Source organism: Sapajus apella, unplaced genomic scaffold, assembly GCF_009761245.1.
Source record: "Sapajus apella isolate SASKATOON/1434 unplaced genomic scaffold, GSC_monkey_1.0 scaffold22, whole genome shotgun sequence".
Classification (NCBI taxonomy): Eukaryota; Metazoa; Chordata; class Mammalia; order Primates; family Cebidae; genus Sapajus; species Sapajus apella.
Genome location: NW_022436962.1, coordinates 27,143,763 through 27,166,501, shown reverse-complemented (window position 1 = coordinate 27,166,501; position 22,739 = coordinate 27,143,763). Strand labels below are relative to the sequence as shown.

Here is a 22,739-nt window from a genome sequence, read left to right as displayed (position 1 = left end):
CCCAAATACCGCCTAACTAGCCCCATATCCAACATTAGGGATTACATTTCAACATGAAATTTAGAGGGGATTGTGTTAGTCTGTTCGAATGCTGCTATGAAGAAATACACGAGATTGGGTAATTTATAAAGAAAAGAAGTATAATTGACTGACAGTTCCACATGGCTGGGGAGGCCTCAGGAAACTTACAATCATGGTGAAGGCACCTCTTCACAGGGTGGCAGAAGAGAGAATGAGTGTATACAGGGGAAATGCCAGATGCTTATAAAACCATCAGATCTTGTGAGACTCACTCAGTATCATGAGAACAGAATGAATGAAACTACCTTCATGACTCAATTACTTCAGCCTGGTCCCACCCTTGATATGTGGGGATTATGGGGATTATATGCAAGGTAAGATTTGGGTGAGGACACAGAGCCAAACCATAACAAGGGCAAATATCCAAACCATGTCATTCTACACCTGGCCTCCCAAATATCATGTTCTTCTCACATTTCAGAATACAATCATCCCCTCCTAATAGTCCCCAGATATCTCAACTTGTCCTAATGTTAAAAGTTTAAAGTTTCATCTGATACTCAAAGTAAATTCCTTTCATCTATTAGCCTGTAAAGTAAAAAACAAGTATTTACTTGTGAGGTACAATAATGTTACAGGCACTGGGTAAACATTCTCATTCTAAAATGGAGAAATTGGCCAAAAGAAAGAGGCAGCAGGCCCCCCATGTAAGTCTGAAACCCAGCAGGGCAGACATTAAATCTTAAAGTTCCACAATAATCTCCCTTGACTCATATCTTGCATCCTGGGCACACTGGTATGAGGGGTGGGTTCTCAAGGTCACGCACAGCTCACCTTTATGGCTTCTCTGGGTGCAGCCCATGTGGCTGCTCTCATGGGTTGGAGTCCGGTGCCTGTGTCTTTTCAACACTGAGGTGGCATGCTGCTGGTGGCTCTCCCATTCTGGGGTCTACAGGGCTACAGACCCATTCCCAAAGCTCCACTAGGAAATGACCCTGTGGGGACTCTGTGTGGGGGCTCCAAACCCATATTTCCACTTGTCAGTGCCCTAGAAAAGTTTCACCTTGGGGCTCTGCCCCTGTGGCAGGCTTCTGCCTGGGCATCCAGGCTTTCCCATCCATCCTCTGAAATCTAGGTAGAAGCTTCCAAGCCTCTTGAATTCTGTGTGCCTGCAGACTTAACACCTTGTGGAAGCCACCTAGGCTTATGGCTTACACCCTCTGAAACTGCAGTCTGAGCTATACCTGGGGCTCGTTGAGCATGGGTAGAACTGGAACAGCTGGGATTCTGGAAGCAGCATCCCTAGGCTGTACAGGACAGTGGCATCCTGGGTGTGGCCCTGAAACCATTCTTTCCTCTCAGGCCTCTGGGTCTGTAATGGGAGGGACTATCCTGAAGACTTCTGAAATCCCTTCAAGGCTTTTTTCACATTGTCTTGACTATTAGCACTTTGCCCCCTTTGATCATGCTAATCTCTCTATCACAGGTTGCTCCACAGCCCACTTGCATTCCTTTTCTGAAAATGCTCTTTTCTTCTCTCTACCACATGGTCAGGTTGTGACTTTTCCAAACTTTTATGATCTACTTCCTTTTTAATATAAGTTCTAACTTTAAGTCTTTTATTTGCTTCCACATCTGATTGCAGGTTGTTAAAAGAAGACATGTCACTTCTTGAATACTTTGTTGCTTAGAGATTTCTTCTGCCGGACACCCTAGGTAACCACTCTGAAGTTCAACCTTCAACAAAGCACTGAGACATGGATACAATACAGTGAAGTTCTTTGCTAAAGCATAACAATGGTGATCTTTGCTTCAGTTTCTAAAACATTCCTCATTTCCATCTGAGACCTCATCAGCCTGGCCTTCAATGATCATATTTTTATCAGCATTTTGGTTGCAACCACTTAGCCAGTCTCTAAGAAGTTCCAAACTGTCCCTTGTCTTCCTGTTGTCTTCTGAGCTCTCCAAACTTTTCCAACTTCTGCCCATTACTCAGTTCCAAAACTGTACCCACATCTTCAGGTATCTTTATAGCAATGCCCCGCTCCTTGGTACCAAGTTTCTGTGTTAGTCTGTTTTTGCATTGCTATAAAGAAATACCTGACATTTGATACTTTATAAGGAAAAGAGGTTTATTTGGCTCATGATTCTGCAGGCTATACACAAAACACAGTGTCAACATCTGCTTCCAGTGAGGGCCTCAGAAAGCTTACAATCATGGTGGAAGGCAAAGAGGAGCCAGTATGTCACAGTGAGAGAGGGAGCAAGATAGAGAGAAGAGGAGGTGCCAAGTTCCTTTTTAAACAACCATATCTCACTTGAGCTCAACAGTGGTCCCATAAGTTTATAATGGAGCTAAAAAATTCCTATCCCCTAGTGACATCTAGCTGTCTTGATGTTGTAGCACAATGCATTACTCATGTGTGTGTGGTGATGCTGGTGTAAACAAACCTACCGTGCTGCCAGTTGTATAAAAGTATAGCACATGTAATTTCTTTCAGTATTACATAAATTCATAAAACAACATTTTTGCCCAATAATCCACTTAAAATAATTTTAAAAATATAAATTGACCTGAAAATAGTTCTCAAGTTCCTTTGAAAGCAATTTATAGAAAAGGCTTTTATCAGTGAAATCAATTAAGCGATCGTGAAATACTCGGGTGGCTTCATGAACAAACAGGCGAGCAGCCATCTCTTTGGAGTTAATAACAGTCCTGTCAGCTTGCAGCAATCCTAGGAGAAGCTGTTAGGGATTTAAAAACAACATTTCTTTTTTTTAAAACATTAGCAGGGTAGTATGTGAAGCAAAGGCTCAATTTTTGCAGGTTTATGATCCAGAACAATAGAAACAATTATCCAAGGTAAGAATTACGAATTTCTACAAGTGATAATTTGAAGTTTTGATGAACGGGAAAATTGGTGTGGAATCACTCTTAGAGGGAGGGGGATTTGGGGACTCCTCAGCCACATCTAATGGAGGCCTTGCCAGGATGAGAGTCTCAACTGCAATGCTGACATGGAAACAGGGTGTTGCAAGTGATATTGAGGTGTTTCCTAATGTTAGTATGTTTCTGCATTCTAAATTTGGATTAAAAATGTTACAGCTCATTTCACAGATTACATGTGCTATTTAGGGCTAAAGTTCTGGAGTCAGGGAAGAAAGATATCAAATTCAAGAACTGGTTCTCTTAACATTTCAATTTTGAAAATTATTTGACCATGGTTGATAACTGAGTCAGCACTGTAGGCAGAATCTGTGAAAATTCAAGCATGTTTATGAAATGCATACATGCTTTCATTTTCTGACAGCCACAATAAAATCTCAGAAATAAAGCAAACCCCAAATCTATGTTGTAATTTTGCTACTTCTTTCCCTGCTAAGCATCTTAGCCAATATTCTAACACTCTTAGGTATTTCATCATCGAATTACTTGCATGAAATTATTTTAACAATTTTTTTTTTCAACTAACTCATGGGATAAGCTGCTAATGAATAGCAAAACTAACCAACATTCGTTTCCCTTTTTTTCCCTTCAAACAATCTAATGTTGACAGTACAAGAGAGAGCAACTTATATTTTAAAAATAAACTAGAGAATGAACATTAAAACCAACCTTAAACATATCTCGAAGATTAAACATGTAGTGACATTTTGTTGGAGTTGGTAACATATTCTGACGTACTTGATGGTATATAGCTATGGAACAAGATATTATCTGATCCTTGCTTTTCTGAACTTCAGGTATGAAGTTATTGATGGAGAAATAAATTCCCAAATGAGCCTTTAAAAAGATATGTCACAATTTAGTTTGCCAAAAATTTTAAGTACAGACTACTTCTGGCTACCTTCTACTAAAAAGCAGACTTGTGTACTATAATGGAGAATTAATTTTATTAGAAATGTTAACATTAAAATCAATTTAACATAGGATGGTGGATTAGACAAAATAAAACAAAACACTGTAGGGGTTGCAAACTGGAGAAAATTCCAATTGGTCCTACTATGGCTAATGGTCTAAAGGAATGTGATACATTTTCTCTGGTTATACAGCTATACATTCTTTGAAAAATTCTGAAATACCTTACTGGAAAGATGACTAAACTAAAAAAACTGAAATATCTTATTGGAAAGATGATGAAATCTAGTGTGACTAGAAAAATAAATCTTAAGCACCTTTACAAAATGCTTCAAAAAGAATCTTGTTTTCTTCTTAAATATAAAATTTAAAGATTCATTTTAAAACTCAAGTTTTCAAAAAGCACTTGGTAATTCTAATACAGGTGATCAATGGTTCACACATGAAAAAAAATCCTGTTTTAGAAGAAAGTCTACATGTATGCCAATTGCATACCAAGGTAATAGTTTGTGTAGCATTTTTTATTCCATAAGAAAATGAAAAGAGCAAATCAATTCTGGCAAGAATCAGCGTGTGTATATTAAAAATGCAGATTCCTGCACGTCATGCCAGATATACTGGATCAGAATCTCTGAGAATAAAGTACTGGGATCTATATTTTAACATGTATTAGACATGTACCACAAGTATTTATTTTACACACAATAACTTATGCTTTTGTTATGCAGAGCCAAATTATAATAGGCCAGAAAACATGGGGGGAAATAAAATCCAACCCCTTAAAGTAACTTTCTTTCAATATTAATGGATTTAAGTTCTCATATTTTTCCTTATTCTAGGGAATTTTTTTTTTTTTTTCAGTAGAAAATAAACTAGATGTGTTACCTGGAAAATAGTATATAAGACATCTTGTGAAGGATGAGGTAATACCAGCATGGAAAAATGTTTGAGAAGACGTGGGTTGATATCATTCACAACTGGAACACAAGCTGCAACTATAGACAGATCTTGAATATTCTGTGAGAATAATAAAAAAGGAAGAGTAACTGAATGCATCTGTAGGAAGTGAAGTATGTACCTACATCTCTCTCCCAAATTAGACAAAACATTTAAAAACATTTAGACAAAAAGATTATAATTACTATTTATTGCAAAAACAGATTACAGCAGTAATAGAAATCTATCTTCTTAGAAGTAATCCATCCTAAAATATAATTTCAAGATATGTTACTTCTTGAAGACTTTCTAAATGTCATCAGGAAATAGTCCTTGAACAATCATTGAAAAATAAGCAGTATGTTATTGAGGTTAGGAAAGAGGCTTCTGGTGATAAGTGAGAAATCAGAGGAGCCAATAGAATGGCCAGGCTTTGTTCCTGCTTATACCCATGCTCAAGACCAGAGAAATCCCATAAAAGGCCTGCTGTGACTATTTTCTGGTCAGTTCAGGGAACTTGTCCAAGCTGTGCATTCCAGACCCCATTTCTCTTTTTTTCAGTCTCCTGGATTCTCCCTGTTGGGCTGCACCTGAACTCTTCCTCTCTGCCTTGGCTTGAAGGTTGCTTGAGACTGACATCTGACCTGATGGCACTCACAAGCCAGTTTGCCTCATGTAGGATCCTGGGCCCAAGTTTGTCTGAGATATGAAATCATTTGTAAGGCAACCACCTAATTTTATAGATGAGAAATCTGAGGCCTAGAATGTTTAAGTGGCAGTCAGTTCTGAAATACAGGGCTTGTGATTTCCAGAGAAGGACCCAGTGAGAAAAATGCATTTGGATACACACACACAGACACACACACACACACACACACACACACACATATACACATATATATTTTAAAAAGTAAGCCATTCTGATTTAGGTTCAATGCAACAAAAATAATTGCACAGAAATTTTTTTTGACTGTGACATTTCTGAAAATGCTGGATCTATGGTCTTGAGATAAAGATGTAGAGTAGTCTTATATAGACATTAAAGATGTATCGGGGGTGCACATTTTCACTGGCTTTTCTCACAACTAACTAAAATTTGAAGCATTGAAAAAATTGATTAGCTACGGATTCAGTTAACAATAATGAGCATTATTTGACTCAGAAACCAAATCTCCAAACAAATTCAAAAGCTAGCAGAAGACAAGAAATAACCAAGATCACAGCAGAACTGAAGGAGACAGAGACACAAAAAAATCAATAAATCCAGAAGCTGTTTTTTTTTTTAAAGATCAACAAAATAGACTGCTAGCCAGACTAATAAAAAAGAAAAGAGAAGAATTGAATAGATGCAATAAAAAATGATAAAGGTGATATCACTACTGATTCCACAGAAACAGAAACTACTATCAGAGATTACTTCAAACAACTCTATGCACATAAACCAGTAAATCTATAAGAAATGGATAAATTCCTGGGCACTCATACCCTCCCAAGACTAAACCGGGAAGAAGTTGAATCCCTGAATAGACCAATAACAAGGTGTGAAGTAGAGCCAGCAATTAATAGCCTACCAACAAAACAAGTCCTAGTCCAGATGGGTTCACAGCCGAATTCTACCAGACATACAAAGAGGAGCTGGTACCAATCCTTCTGAAATTATTCCAAACAATACAAAAAGAGAGTCCTCCCTAACTCTTTTTATGAGATCAACATCATCCTGATACCAAAACCTGGCAGAGATCCAACTAAAAAAGAAAATTTCAGGCCAATGTCCATTATGAACATCCACGCAAAAATTTCCAATAAAATACTAGCAAACTGAATGCAACAGCATATCAAAAAGCTTATCCATCATGATCAAGTAGGCTTCATCTGGGGATTCAAGGCTGGTTCAACATACACAAATCTATAAATGTAATCCATCACATAAACAGAACCAAAGACAAAAACCACGATTGTCTCTATACATGCAGAGAAGGCCTTTGACAAAATTCAACAGCCCTTTATGTTAAAAACTCTTAATAAACTAGTTATTGATGAAATGTATCTCAAAATAATAAAAGTTATTTATGACAAATCCATAGCCAATATCATACTGAATGGGCAAAAACTGGAAGCATTCCCTTTGAAAACTGGCACTAGACAAGGATGCCCTCTCTCACCATTCCCATTCAATATACTATTGGAAGTTCTAGCCAGAGCAATCAGGCAAGAAAAAGAAATAAAGGGTATTCAATTAGGAAAAGAGAAACTCAAATTGTTTCTATTTGCAGATGACATGATTGTATATTTAGAAGACCCCATCACCTCAGCCCAAAATCTCCTTAAGATGATAAGCAACTTCAGCAAAGTCTCAGGATACAAAATCAATGTGCAAAAATCACAAGCATTCTTATACACCAATAACAGACAAACAGAGAAACAAATCATGAGCGAGCTTCCATTCACAATTGCTACAAAGAGAGTAAAATATCTAGGAACACAACTAACAAAGAACGTGAAGGACCTCTTCAAGGAGAACTACAAACCACTGCTCAAGGAAATAAGAGAGGACACAAACACGTGGAAAAAGATTCCATGCTCATGGTTAGAAAGAATCAATACCATGAAAATGACCATACTGTCCAAATTAATTTATAGATTCAATGCTATCTCCATCAAACCAACATTGACCTTCTTCACAGAACTGGAAAAAACCACTTTAAACTTCAAATGGAACCAAAAGAGAGCTCACACAGCCAAGACAAACCTAAGCAAAAAGAACAAAGCTGGAGGCATCGTGCTCCCTGACTTCAAACTATACTACAAGGCTACAGTAATCAAAACAGCATGGAACAGGTACCAAAACAGAGATATAGAGCAATGGAACAGAACAGAGGACTCGGAAGTAATGCCACACACCTACAGCCATCTGATTTTTGACAAACCTGACAAAAACAAGCAATGGGGAAAGGATTCCCTATTTAATAAATGGTGTTGGGAAAACTGGCTGGTCATGTGCAGAAAGCTGAAACTGGATTCCTTCCTTATACAAAATTAACTCAAGATGGATTAAATATTTAAACATAATACCTAACACCATAAAAACCCTAGAAGGAAACCTAGGCAATACCATTCAGGATATAGGAATGGGCAAGGACTTCATGACTAAAACCCCAAAAGCAATGGCAACAAAAGCCGTAATAGACAAATGGGATCTAATTTAACTAAAGAGCTTCTGTATAGCAAAAGAAACAATCATTAGAGTGAACCGGCAAACAGCAGAATGGGAAAAAAAATTTGCATGCTATCCACCTGACAAAAGGCTAATATCCAGAATCTACAAAGAAGTAAAACAAATTTACAAGAAAAAAAAAAAAAACAACCCCATCAAAAAGTGGGCAAAAGATATGGACAGACAGATTTCAAAAGAAGACATTTATGTGCCTAACAAACGTGAAAAAACGCTCATCATCACTGGTCATTAGAGAAATGCAAATCAAAACCACAATGAGATACTATCTCATGCCAGTTAGAATGGCAATCATTAAAAAATCTGGAGACAACAGACACTGGAGAGGATATGTACAAATAGGCACGCTTTTATACTGTTGGTGGGAGTGTAAATTAGTTCAACCATTTGGAAGACAGTATGGCAATTCCTCAAGGATCTAGAACTAGAAATACCATTTGACCTAGCAATCCCATTACTGGGTATATACCCAAAGGATTATAAATCATTCTATTATAAAGACACATGCACATGTGTGTTCACTGCAGCACTGCTTACAATAGCAAAGACTTGGAGCCAACCCCAATGCCCATCAAAGATAGACTGGATAAGGAAAGTGTGGCGCATATATACCATTGCATACTATGCAGCCTTAAAAAAGGGTAAGTTCATGTCCTTTGCAGGGACATGGATGAATCTGGAAAATCATTCTCAGTAAACTGACACAAGAACAGAAAACCAAACACTGCATGTTCTCATTCATAAGTGGGTGTTGAACAATGAGAACACGTGGACACAGGGAGGGGAACATCACACACTGGTGTCTGTTGGGGGGTGGGGGTTTAGGGGAGGGATAGCAGGGGGTGGGGAAATTGGGGAGGGATAACATTAGGAGAAATACTTAATGTAGGTGACAGTGGGATGGAGGCAGCAAACCACCATGGCATGTGTGTACCTATGTAACAATCCTGCAAGGTCTGCACATGTACCCCAGAACTTAAACTGAAAAAAAAAAAAAAAAAAAAAAGAAACCAAATTTCGAGGACATACATGCAATTTTTATTAAGATTTAAAACAATTAGAAGTAGGATTTCTATAAATCCAGTGGACTTACATTACAAAGATATAATTAATATAGTTAGTTTAGGGACTTACATTGCAAAGATATAATTAATATAGTTAGTTTAGGGTCTCAACTTTGCTTAATATGTTCATATGGCCAGAATTTCTAACTTTCTCACTTAATGACTCAACATTGTTATAAACATTTAATTTAGTGTAAGAAACAACATGTAATAGGAACAAAATCTTAGTATATACTGTACCTTCCATGTATTTTTTTCAGTATCATAAACCCCTCCCAAATCTAACAACTGTCTTATCAATTCCAGGGGTGGTTGTGCTCCATACATATCTGATGCTGGCATATTCATATCATCAATAAATATTATAGTCTTAAGAAAGATAAAAGGTTTTAAACATATAAATTAGTATTTCTTTAAATTATGAATTAGGAATATTATGCTATGGAGTAAGCACAAAATTTTATGTAATAACATGTCTGTTTTCCTATTTAAAAACAGCAGACCAAATTCTATTTGGAAGATACGGTTTTTAAAAACAATGAATTTTCAAAATAGCAGACACTCTATTGACCTTCTATAGAGCTACAATAATTGTCTGATAATGGTTAGAAATGTATTTGGTGCTGGATAAAGTTACATAATTATGGCTATTACACAGGATCATGGCTATCATTCATTCAGGATTTACTTACTGAGTGCCTACTATTGGGAAGGCACTTATTGGTAGGTATTTAGTTGTTTATTTCACATGCACCCCCTGGTTTAGGAATAAGGCTATCATCCGGAACTAGACTTAAAAATTCTGCTGCAAATGCTGTTGTCATGAACAACAAGCAGAAAATTCAGACACATCTCCAATTTTTAAACTTGTGTTAATGTATACCTTTGAAAATATTGTGCACTGAAGTGTACTGATTGTAATCTGTGTGCACTAGCTTTTTTAGATTGTATTTATTTTGGCTAAACAAGCAACGTAAAAAATTCACAAATCAACATTTGTTTTGAATTACCTAATTACCTAATTTGTAACTGTCAATACAATTTTTTTTAGCAAGACACTCATTTCTCCCCTTCATATCACAAACTGACTGAAATTTCTCTTGCTTGAATTTTCTATTGGTGTGATTGGTTGCTCAGTTATTCACTCTTTTAAAATTCCTAAAGTTTATCCACGCAAGCAAAGACCAAGTTTATCTGTATCTTCAGTTAAAATCAAGTTAATCTAAAGCAAACCCTTAAAAGCTCTTGAAATTGAATTGAAATTCTTAAGAGTCCCAAGCCTCGGTCACAGGAAGAAAATGTGGTAGAATATATAGTAGAAAAGCAGTTGGCAACTAACCTATTTTCCAGTCTACTTATCTTCAGCAATATTTCAGTAGCTTCTTTTGGCCTTAATAATTCTGAATCAGTGTAATTCAACATGTTAGAAATCAAAGTTTCTGTTATACATTGCATTTCTAGGATGGTCAGGAGTGTGTGCTATACAAACATTTTTCTTCTGATTAGTATTAATTAAAATAAATTACCACTTGAATAGCCTAAGCAGATTATTGAACAGGTGTTAGAGGTGTTTTACCCTGTTGTTTTTTGGTGCTCCAAGAGTATCTTTAGTTCTTCTTACCAACTTCTTAAGAATCATCTCCTTGGTTTTGGCTGCTGTCATATTGGTACTAAAATTTATTGTAGAGACTACAATTCCTTTATGATCATTATTTTTAGATAATCTTTTATCAGTCCTAACTTCTGGCTTTTTTGTGGGATTATCTATGATGCCAAATATGGAAAGAAAAAAATTTAGAACACTTTAAGAATATTTTTGGTTTATTTTAATGTGCCATGAAGTTTGAAAATTACATAATTTTACTATTTTGTTGTCGTTTTCAAGAAATCACTCTGATAGAACTTTGGAGTATTTCTTTGCTGTTTTATGGTAAACAGAATCTCTTTGCAACAAAATGCAACAGCACAAAAGCCCAAAGAGTCCTCCATACATTTATACATGATAGACACATACAACTTTTTAAGACCTAAAAGCAACATGCAGCTGTCTGCACCAATGGCATTATAATTAGGGTATATTCCCTGAGTGATGATCATCCAGAGGGTTATTGGTAGGCTACAGCTATGGCAACTTAAAAGTGAAAACGAAACCAAAACCTCTTCTGGCAAGAATTTGGTGAACTGGAATCCTTTACCTTTCTCAGCTGTCTCTAGGCCATCCCATCTTTTCCCCTTGAGAAATGGAGTCGCTGTTCCCAAAACTACTGAGTCAGAATTTTCAAGGATGAGACTCCTAAAACTCCACATGTTTCTATTGCATAGCCTGATTTGAGAAGTCCTACAGAATCATACCTTTTCTATTGCACTGTGTCTAAAAGCATGAAAGAATAGAATAGACAGATACCACCCGTGTTTACTTCTAGACTTAGTCTATGGTTCCACTAACATATCAGCTAGGTATCAGCTAATATACCTATTATATCAGCAGATGTAATACTTCTCTACCAGAACCATTCTAACTTTTGAGTAGGACAGAACAGTATGAGAGGGTATGGGGTTTTTTATTTTAAATTACCAATTGAAATTTTTATTCTGAGATTTCTAAATGTAAGAAACAATATACACATGGTTGTGAAGTTTAAAAACATAGTATCGCTTTGAAGCTGTACTACAATACATACCTGAACTTCCAGTTAATGTCTTATGAGTTTCAGGTATCAAGATGCTGATATTCTGTTTTAGGCTACTGGAATGAAAGATTTTAAGGATTCAAAATTAGTTTATTTACCATAATAGTTGTATTAAAGAACAACAAAAAAGTAACAGCATGTTGTGAATTTTACTTCTATCTCTACAGGAAAATATATATTTTTCTGTTTCCACTTTTACAGATAAAATTAGTGTCACCATTAGAACTGATACCAAACTGAACAAAATATAAACTTACTTTATAAAATGAACTGGGCAAACTCCTAGGATGCCAGACTGTTGGATATTTTTCTTTGGATAGTAAGGCATTACCTCACCTGTCCCTTTAAAAAATATATTTTGCTTTATGGATCACTCAGCAAAGACCCATTCACCTTATTTTGGTCTTGTTTCTAGGTGTTTTTCTTATATTTGATAAAAAATAGTTGTCTTTCTCTAGTGTTAAAACTCACTTCAGCTTATATATTGAGTATAGAGTAAAACTTACTTTTTTCCAGTCTCCATTATTTATGATTCTTAGAAAAAGAATGATTCCTATTGTATTAAACGTTTCAAAATTGTTTCTCAAATGTTTAAGTCCTTATTTATGTGTAGTAGGATTCTATTGCAATATCATTAGTGTAAGACATAGATGATGGTGGCTTGGACTACAACAGGCATTGGAAAAGGTGAAGTAGAGGAATTCAAGATATATGTGAAGAGAGAACAGACTTGACTAGTAGAATATTAGATGTAGGGCAGGGCAAAAATGGGGACCTAGGGATTGGGAAGAATTAGATGATCTACAAGAGATAGATTGGTGAGAGGAAAGGGGGGAATTCAAAGATAATTCCTAGGTCTTGGGCTTGAATAACTGGGTCTCATTTATTGAAATAAGAAGCACTAGAGGAAGGATAGGTTTGGAAGAGAAATCAAGAGTTATGGTTTGGGTATGTTAAGTTTGAAATGTTTATAAGATATCCAAGTATATATATATGACATAGTAGGATATATGCATCTAATGATTAGAGGAAAAGTCTGATATGTGTATCTCCACAATTCCATCTTCTTATGTAATTCAAACAATACTAGTCTTCTCTAATATTTTAACAGTCTTAGGAACTTAAAAATTTTTAGTTTTATTTCATAAAGTATATTTATTTTTGTTATTTTCTTCAGGAAGAAACAGAATGACAGAGACAAAGTTATTTGTCAAGGGCATTTTAACATTTGATGACCATACTGCCCAAAGCAATCAACATATTTAATGTAATTCTTATAAAAATATCAATGTCATTTTTCACAGAATTAAAAATACGAAAACTTATATGGAACCAAAGACAGACTAAATAGCCAAAGCAATCCCAAGCAAAAAGAACACACCTAGAGGCATCACATTACCCAACTTCAAATTATACAACAAGGCTACAGTATCAAAACAGGGCTGTACTGGTACAAAAGTAGACACATAGATCAATAGAACAAAACAGAGAACCCAAAAATAAAGCCAAATACTTATAACCAACTGATCTTTGACAAATCAGACAAAAACATACACTGGGGAAATTGGATAGCCACATGTAGAAGAATGAAACTGTATTCTTATCTCTCACCGTGTACAAAAATCATCTCAAGATAGATGAAAGACTTGAATGTAAGACCTGAAACCATAAGAATTCTAGAAAAAAAAAACCTAGGAAAAACTCCTGTGGACATTGGCCTAGGCAAAGAATTAATGACTAAAACACCAGAGGCAAATGCAACAAAAACAAAAATAAATAAATGGAACCTAATTAAACTAAGAAGTTTCTGTACAGCAAAAGAAATAATAAACAGAGTACACAGACAACCTATAGAATGGGAGACAATGTTTGCAAACTATGCATCTGACAAAGGACTAATATCCAGAATCTACAAGGAACTCAAACAAATCAGCAAGAAAAAAGAACTCATTAAAAAGTGGGCAGATGACATGAATAGCTACTTCTCAAAAGAATAGAGTATGTTTACATTGATAAGAAGGCCATATATTTCTAAGGAACAAAAACCAATATTATGCAAAACTTTATTTGTATGTTTTAGGTGCATTTTCCCAGAAGGTAAATAGTTTATAGCTGCCCTTTATGTTATTTATGTGTAGTAGGATTCTATTCCAAAATCATTAGTGTAAGACATAGATGATGGTGGCTTTGACTAAAACAGGCACTGGAAAAGGCGAAGTAGAGGAATTCAAGATATATGTGAAGAGAGAACAGACATCCAAAAAAAAAAAAAGATTTAAAATGTGATTATTTAAAAAATAAATGTAAGAATTTCTCATTTAGACAAGATTGGGCCCTTTCAGGGTGGTATGACCATGGACAAAATTTCTCATTTAAAGGACTGAATCTAGTTGTTAATACTTTGGAAAAGTAAATATTTTCTTCTAAATAGAAAATAGGAATGGCTGATCATGGTAAAGAGATTGAATCAGTAATAAAGTGTCCCATTCAAGAAAAACCGATAACTGGATTTTTGTTTTGTTTCATTTTTTGAGACACAGTCTCATTCTGTCACTAGGCTGGAGTGCAGTGGCATGATCTCAGCTCACTGCAACCTCTGCTTCCCAGGTTCAAGCAATTCCCCTGCCTCAGCCTCCTAAGTACCTGGGAAGACAGGCATGCGACACCATGCCTGGCTAGTTTTCTGTATTTTTAGTAGAGACAGGGTTTCACCATGTTGGCCAGGATGGTCTCGATCTCCTGACCTCTTGACCCACCCACGTCAGCCTCCCAAAGTGCTGAACTGGATGGTTTTATGCTGAATTCTACCATTTATTTAAAGGGGAACTAATACCACTCCTTCTCAAACTCTTCCACAACACTGACGTGGAGGGAATACTGCCAAACTCATTTCACAAGGCCAGGATTATCCTAATTCCAAAGCCAGAAAAGAACATTACAAGATTAGACAATTACAAACCAATATCCCTGATGAACATAGATGCAAAAATCCTCAAAACAAAACCGAATTCAATGAAAACTATAAAACGTTGATGAAATAAATTTAAGAAGACACAAATAAGTGGAAAGATAGCCTATGTTCATGGATTGAAAACATTAATATTGCTAAAATATCCATACTACCCAAAGTGAGCTACAGATTCAATGCAATCTCTGCCAAAATTCCAACATCATTTTTTATATTGCCAATGGAACCACAAAAGATCCCAAATAGCCAAAGCAATCTTGAGGGGGAAAAAAAGGAACCTTGAAGCATCACACTACCTGATTTCAAAACATACTACAAAGCTACAGTAATCAAAACAACATGGCATTGGCATAATAACCAACATATTGACCAATAAAACAGGATAGAGGGCACAGAAATAAACCCACACATTTACAATCAATTGATTTTTGATAACGGTGGCAAGAACACACAATGGGGAAAGGACAGTCTCTTCAATGAATGGTGTTGAGAAAACTGGATACAAACATGCAGAAAAATGACATTGGACTCTTATCTCATACCACATAAAAATCAAAGTAGATTAAATGCTTACATGTAACACCTGAAACTGTAAAACCAGCTAAAAGAAAAGACAGGGAGAAAGGTCCATGATATTTGTCTGGACAATTTTTTTATGCATATACCCCCAAAACAGTCAACAAAAGCAAAAATAATCAAATGGGATTACATCAAATTAAAAAGCTTCTGGACATTAAAAGAAGCAACAGAGCAAAGAGACAACCTATGGAATGGGAGAAAATATTTTCAAACCATTTATCTAAAAAAGGGTTAGTATCCAAAATACATAAGAAACTACAACCACTAAATAGAGCAGGAGAACAAACAACCTGATTAAAAAGTGGGCAAAGGACTTAAATAGACATTTCAAACAGCCAATAGTTTTATGAAAAAGTGTTCACCATCATTAATCATCGGGAAATGCAAATTAAAATCACAATGAGACAGAGTATCACTTCATATCTGTTAGAATGGCTACTATCAAAAACACAAGTGTTGGCGAGGATGTAGAGAAAAATGAACCCTTGTACATGGTTGGTGGGAATGTAAATTAGTACAGCCATTATGGAAAACAATATAGAAGTTCCTCAAAAAACTCAAAGTAGAATTACCATATGATCCAACAAACCCACTTCTGGGGATATAAACAAAAGAATTGAAATCAGTATGTCAAAGAGATATCTGCACTCCCATGCTCATTGCAGCATTATTCACAACAGATAAGATACGGGCTCAACCTAAGTGTTCAATGGCTGAATGGATCTTTTTTTTTTTTTTTTTGAGACAGAGTCTTGCTCTGTTGCCCAGGTTGGTGTGTAATGGCGCAATCTCAGCTCATTGTAACCTCCACCACCCAAGTTCAAGCAATTCTCCTGACTCAGTCTCCCGAGTAGCTGGGATTACAGGTGTCTGCCACCATGCCCAGATAATTTTTTGTATTTTTAGTGGAGATGGGGTTTCACCATGTTGGCCAGGCTGGTCTCAGACTCCTGACCTCAGGTGATCCACCTGCCTCTCCCTCCTAAAGTGCTGGGATTACAGGCATGAGACACTGTGCCCACCTAAATGGATTTTTAAAATGTGGTATATATATATAATGGGATAGTATTCAGTCTTTGAAAAGAAGGAAATCCTGTCATTTGAATGGATGTTTTAAATGTGGTGCATATATATATATACACATACATACATACATATATATTCCATTATATATACAATGGAATTCTATTCAGTCTCTAAAAAGAAGAAAATTCTGTCATTCGTAACTACATGGATGAACTTGGAGGACATTATGCTAGTGAAATAAGCCAGGCACAGAAAGACAAATACTATATAGTCTCATTTATATGTGGATGCTAAACAAGTCTAACTCATAGAAGCAGACAGTAGACTAGTTGCCAGGGGCTAGGGGTGAGGTGGGAAGGAATGGGGAGATGTTGGTCAAAGGGTACAAAGTTTCAGTTAGACAGGAAGAATATGAATTTGACATCTATTTTACAGCATGGTGGCCATAGTTAACAATGTGTTAAATATTTCAAAATTCCTAAAATAGATTTTAATTGTTCTCATTACAAAAATCATAAGTATGTGAGGTATTGGTATGCTAATTAGATGATATAATCATTTCTCAATGTGCATGTAAATCAAAACATCACATTGTACCCCATAAACATATACAATTATTGTTTGTCAATTAAAAATAAAAACTTAAATTGAAAAAATAAAAGAGAAATTAGGACAAAAAGGATTTTCTTCTTATCTCCTCTTTTGAATGATTCTGCATTTTTACATAAAAGATTTGCTTTTTAAAAATAGGCACATTTATATATTAAAATACACTTTTTAAAATCAGACAAATCAAATTTAGAAGTTAATATATACAACCTTGATTTTTTAATTTCATTATATAATAGGACATCTCCTAAAATTGAACCATATTTTATGTCAAATGGTCCTGGACCCTCTAACTTTTCAAGCATTTGATTAATAGTGGCAGTTTTCCCAACACCAGATTCTCCTAAGGGAACAAAATACATAAGGTTAGATATATATGCAAGAGAATGATACAGGTTAACATATTAAAATGAACCAATAACATTTTCCCTCTATTGCAAATTCCAAAAAAATGTGTTTTTGTTCTTCCCTTTTTAAAAAAAAGTGGTTAAGAGTGGTTAAATCAGGAAGTTAATATAAAACACTTTCAAATTGTTTGAATTATTTACGTCTCTTACAAAAGAACTACAACATGAAACATAATTCCTTAAAAATTTCTGCCAACACAATTTGAGGAAGAAATATGATGATAAACTTTTTGTTGAAGCAGAGTAGGGACTCTGTAATGATTTTACAACTTATTAAGTATTAAAATAAAGATAGGGATTTTTTTTGAGATGGAGTTTCACTCTTGTTGCCCAGGCTGGAGTGCAATGGCGTGATCTTGGCTCACTACAACCTCCGCTTCCCGGGTTCAAGTGATTCTCCTGCCTCAGCGTTCCGAGTAGCTGGGATTACAGGCATGCACCACCACGTCTGGCTAATTTTTTTATTTTTTATTTTTTTAGTAGAAATGATGTTTCTCCATGCTGGTCAGGCTGGTCTCAATCTCCCAACCTTAGGTGATTTGCCTGCCTTGGCCTCCCAAAGTGCTGGGATTACAGGCGTGAGCCACCATGCCCGGCTGATAAGAATTTTCTTAGACAAAATTAGAGGCAAGGTATGTGTTATCTGAGAATTACATTGCCTGAATTCTTTGAATATGGAACTGGAAAAATGATACTATTGCCTTTGGTGCTATGCAACACAAGTTAGAGAATTGGAAAAAGGTCATTGATAGGTTGAAATATGCTTAAAAGAGAGTAAGAGTTGTATTAAATTACTTTTTTGATAACGGTAAAAGATAGAAAAATCTTAATATTGGGTTGGGGAATCCCACCGAGTATGTAAATTTAAGTAAACCAATCAATGTTACCAAGAAGAACCTCAGCCCACAGGCTACAGAGGCCAAACATAATACAATAGCTCTACTTCTGGAATTTCTCCTGAAGGTAATGAAGAGATGAGAAAGATTTATAATGTCCTATTTTGCAAATATGTGGAAAAATAGGTGTTCATAAACTGCTGGTAAGAATATAAATTAATACAGTAAGCAAAACTTTTCAGGGCTTATTTTTTCCCACTTACAAAATATCTGTAAACATTTTTCTAAATGTGAAATTCTCCTTCTATTAAAAATTTTTAATACCTGTGAGAAGCACAGGGCAGGAATTCTTTAAAAGAAGGCTCATGAGAAAAGAAAGGCATGTTGTGTCTCTGGTAGCAGTATAATTAATGCATTCTCCACACTCCGTTATCTTGAAGAAGTTTTCGCCAGATCTTTGAAGATCAGTTAATAATGAAGTACCTAAGTTAAAAATTTTAAAAAGTTTCAAATGACCTAGAAAGCTCTATTAACCTAACCTTAAAAAAAATTGGAATTATTTTATGTTCATTAATTGTTCATATGAAAAGTACATGGCTATGCAGAAATAGAATATGTTAAGATTTGTTTCAGGAAAATGTAATCATGTCACAATACACTCAATCATAAAAATTCATTAGTTCATTATGCTTAGAAGTCTTCCTGTTCCTGAGAAAACTCCACTGATTATGTCCGGGAGTCCCCAGATGTCCTACGTGTTGAAGAACCAGTCATTTCCATTAAGTTAGAGTCATTATGCAAGTCACTTTCAACATCACTTTCATCACCCTAGAGGATACTAGAGGCACTTTTAGCTGCTTAACAGAAATTCATAGATTTCCACTTTATAGCAGTTTTCCAGTGGTAGATACCCTAACTCTGAAGAGGTCAAAGCAGTGACACAGTTATGGTGGACTGGATGTATTCCCCTAATCTTTTATGTCCTCAATATATAATAATTTTTGGAAAAGTCTGCACATTACAAAGCAACTTAAACATATATAAATAAGCCAAAATTGTTACAAGTGCCTGGGGTCTCTGCTAATCTCAGAAATTATCTCTTACTCATACTTTTTCTGACTTTTTGATGTGGACATTTAGTGCTATCAATTTTCCTCTTAAAATGCTTTAGTGTGTCCCAGAGATTCTGTCTTTACCTACTTTTTTTTTTAAATAGCAAAGGGGCTCTTGGTCTTTTACTTTGATTTGTAAAGCCACTTTACATACTAAGGAAACTAGCTCTTGTAATTTCTTTGGTGTTTTACGTCAGTGCTCTGATTATTATATTTGACTGAGCTAGTCTGTCCTCATTATTTCCTGGCTACTCTTACTCTCTTACTTGTTTAACATTTCTGTATGGAATTTGGAATCAGCTTCTCTAGGCCTCACCATACCTATGGTGTGGTACATTTGTTGAGATTATCTTTACTTCATGGATTAGTTTAGGAAGAATTAACCCATTTAGGATAATAGCTTTTATCCAAGAACATGACATGCTTTTTTATTTCTATGTCTCAGGAATGTTTCCAAGTTCCAAATACAGAAAACTTAGTTTTCTGTATTTCATCTTTTAAAAATTTTGCTTTTGCCATTTTATTTATTATTTGCTTTTATTTTCTTACCCAGTCCTGCCACAGCTGACCCCAAATCCATCCCACAGAAGTGAAGCCAATCTTGTAATGTTTACTTCTGGCCTACCTTATTCTGACAGCCACTGTGGTAACTTCTGTATGACCAACACATGCACACTAATTCTCCCTGTTTTTGCCACTTTAAATTGAGAGGGGAGAATCCCCCTCCCCATCTCTCTCCTGAAGGCCTCCACCTCCTCCCTCTGGATGAGAAGGATGGTAAAAAGAGATAAAATACCAAAAAGCTTGAATCTGTGGTCAGGTGACTTGCTAATGCCACTGACCAGGCCATAAAGAGGCCGAAGGACTGGGAAGATGACTCCCTTTTCAGTTCCCAGTGTCTCTGCTATCCACAAGCCTTAAAAAAGTTGCAAAGAATGTATGTATCGTTACTGGCTGGAGCCAGGCACTGGGTCACGTCCTCCAGGCCCCCTCCTGGAAATACCTCTGTCAACTAATAATTTACTGCCTTTGTCTTGTTTCTGTAAGCCCCCTCCCCTGCCTGTTCCCACTGGTGCTGCATATGAACTAGCCAATCAATGAAGCCAAAGATTGTGGGATCAAATGTCCACCCAATGAACAATGACCAGTTTTACCTCAGTTTCCCCTTTAGCATTGTAAGTCTATGAAAAAGAGAAGAAGCTGCTTCTTGGCGAGCTCACTGGTCTGGGCATTAGCCTCCCAAAACTCCCGGCCAAATAAAAAGCCACTTCCTTTCTCAGTTCGGTGTTTGAGACATTTGTTCCACTGCCGCTCCTACTACAAAATAAGATCTTTTCTTTCATTATTTATCTTGTAACTGGTTGTTGTTTGTATATATGTGGAATATTTTTATATATTGTTTTGTAATTAGACTAAAACTAAATTCTCTTATTGTTTATAGCAATTTTAAATTGATCCTTCGGTTTTCCAGATTTTTATTATAACTTCTTCAAATAACTAAAATTTAATCATTTATTTTCCAAATTTCTATCTCTAATTCCTCTTTTCAATTGCATTGGCTAGTGTATACAAAACAGCATTGAGTTAAAATATTGGATTTTAATGGTGATGCTTCAGGTATTTACCCTTAGGTAGACTCTGTTGTTGTTATTGAACTTTTAACTTCTGTTGTATTTTTCATTTCTAGAAGGTCTACTGATTCTTTTTCAAATTGTATCAGTTTTTAATAGTTTCTCATGCTTTTCAGGTATTTTCAATCCTTTTATTTCTTGAAAAATGGTAAGCATGGCTGTTTTAGAATACATAGCTGATAATTCCAATCATCCAAATCTCATTTATTTGTGGCTGCAATCTTGTTTCTGCTAACTATCTTTAAAGGGGTATTAAATGTGAAAACATTATTTGTAGGAAAAATATAAAGTGTAGGATAATACACTTAATAATAATAGTTCTGGTCTATAGAAAGTATGTCCATTGGCTTCTAACTGGATGCTGGGAGACTAATCGGGGATTACCTTAATCCCAATTCAAGACTGGAGCTTCCTTGGATTATGAAGGATAGTGTATCTGGCCTCAGATTATGAGTACCTGGATATACAAGGGCTGGTTTAATCTGGTTCACCTTCACATAGAGAGTGTGGCCCTTCATTAGCCCAGATTAAATTATACATGTATGCATATGTGAGAAAGAGTAGAGGGAAGGAAGCTTTGATTTCTGTCATCCTTAATCCTTGAATGACCAACCTAATGATACAATGACTTGATTTATTCAATCAAAATTACATGTAATTCTTTAAATTGATATTGTAGCCTCTATAATTTCTATAAAGGAGAATTTTTAGCACTCCTAGTTGTGGATTGAACAATACTACAAAATTTACATTTAAACTCCTTAAACATCAGTAGAAATCTAAATAAAACAGACAACTCTTAATTTGCAAGCAAATGTTTCCTTCCAATAACTACTCCCCCATGACAGCAAGAAAGAGAATTCTGTGTCATGGCCTGTCACGTCAATACTCAATATTGGGATCCATAAATCAACATCTTATAAAATCTTAGAGTACAGATTATGGAAGAAAGAGCCTCATTTTTTCCCCTTTCAGTTAGTTCCCTGTGCAAACCACCATACCAAAAGACCTTTTTTAAACATAGTTCTGATACTCAGTTCATTTTCCACTATTATACTCATTTTAATGGTGGCTGCCATGAGGCCATTTGAGACAATGGGTTTGGGTGGGTACGTAATATCTCAATTTGATCTCTGCTGGTGAGCTGGCTGCTATCTAGTAGATATCATCTAATGTGAGGCTCTGGAGAAAAACTTAAGTCCACAGTCTTACCTTTTGATGTTTGGGAGATAGAAATAGGTAATATTTTTGAAACTATGAAAGCCCAATATACTGGGCTCTGTCTAGATTGTAGGCTTCAGGCAGAGAGTCTCCCTTACCTGACCGCTGTAATCTCTCATTTTTGCTTAAAAGCTGGTTAGCTTTTATCTCAATTCATCTCTCTCTTCCTGAACTTCAGTAAAAGTGACAAAAAGTAGCCAATTCACACCAATGTTTTGATCTTCCAGCCACTTTTCCTAGAGTTACAGTACATGGTCCATTTCTCAGATATCACAGCTAACAAATTTGCCGTATTTTGGTCATGACATATAAAGGATCACCTGTATTCATCTGCAACATTGTGTCTTCACTGCCCAGCATCTGACTTTTAAGTCAGTGTCAGATATTTCAGGATTTTATATGTGATTGCATCATTTCTAGCTACTGAAATGTGTATTAATTATGATACAAGTTCTATCTGCTTTAGCAAAGATCCAAATATAACCATGGCTTTTAAAGGTGGAATTTTATTCCTCTCTTATGTAACAGTCCATTGTCTATATATCAGC

At 35.7% G+C, this 22,739-nt stretch overlaps 1 protein-coding gene across 1 annotated transcript in view; it reads right to left on the bottom strand.

Annotated features, from left to right (window-relative positions):
- DNAH14 (dynein axonemal heavy chain 14) overlaps positions 1–22,739 on the bottom strand; it is a 403,573-nt gene that overhangs the window by 116,445 nt on the left and 264,389 nt on the right. The window contains exons 45-52 of the mRNA XM_032289400.1: positions 18,552–18,710; positions 17,195–17,327; positions 11,794–11,858; positions 10,689–10,876; positions 9,353–9,481; positions 4,766–4,897; positions 3,638–3,805; positions 2,596–2,766 (exon numbers count right to left, since the gene is read on the bottom strand). Of these exons, the coding sequence (XP_032145291.1) occupies positions 2,596–2,766; positions 3,638–3,805; positions 4,766–4,897; positions 9,353–9,481; positions 10,689–10,876; positions 11,794–11,858; positions 17,195–17,327; positions 18,552–18,710 (1,145 nt within the window). The remainder of the gene's footprint in view (positions 1–2,595; positions 2,767–3,637; positions 3,806–4,765; positions 4,898–9,352; positions 9,482–10,688; positions 10,877–11,793; positions 11,859–17,194; positions 17,328–18,551; positions 18,711–22,739) is intronic.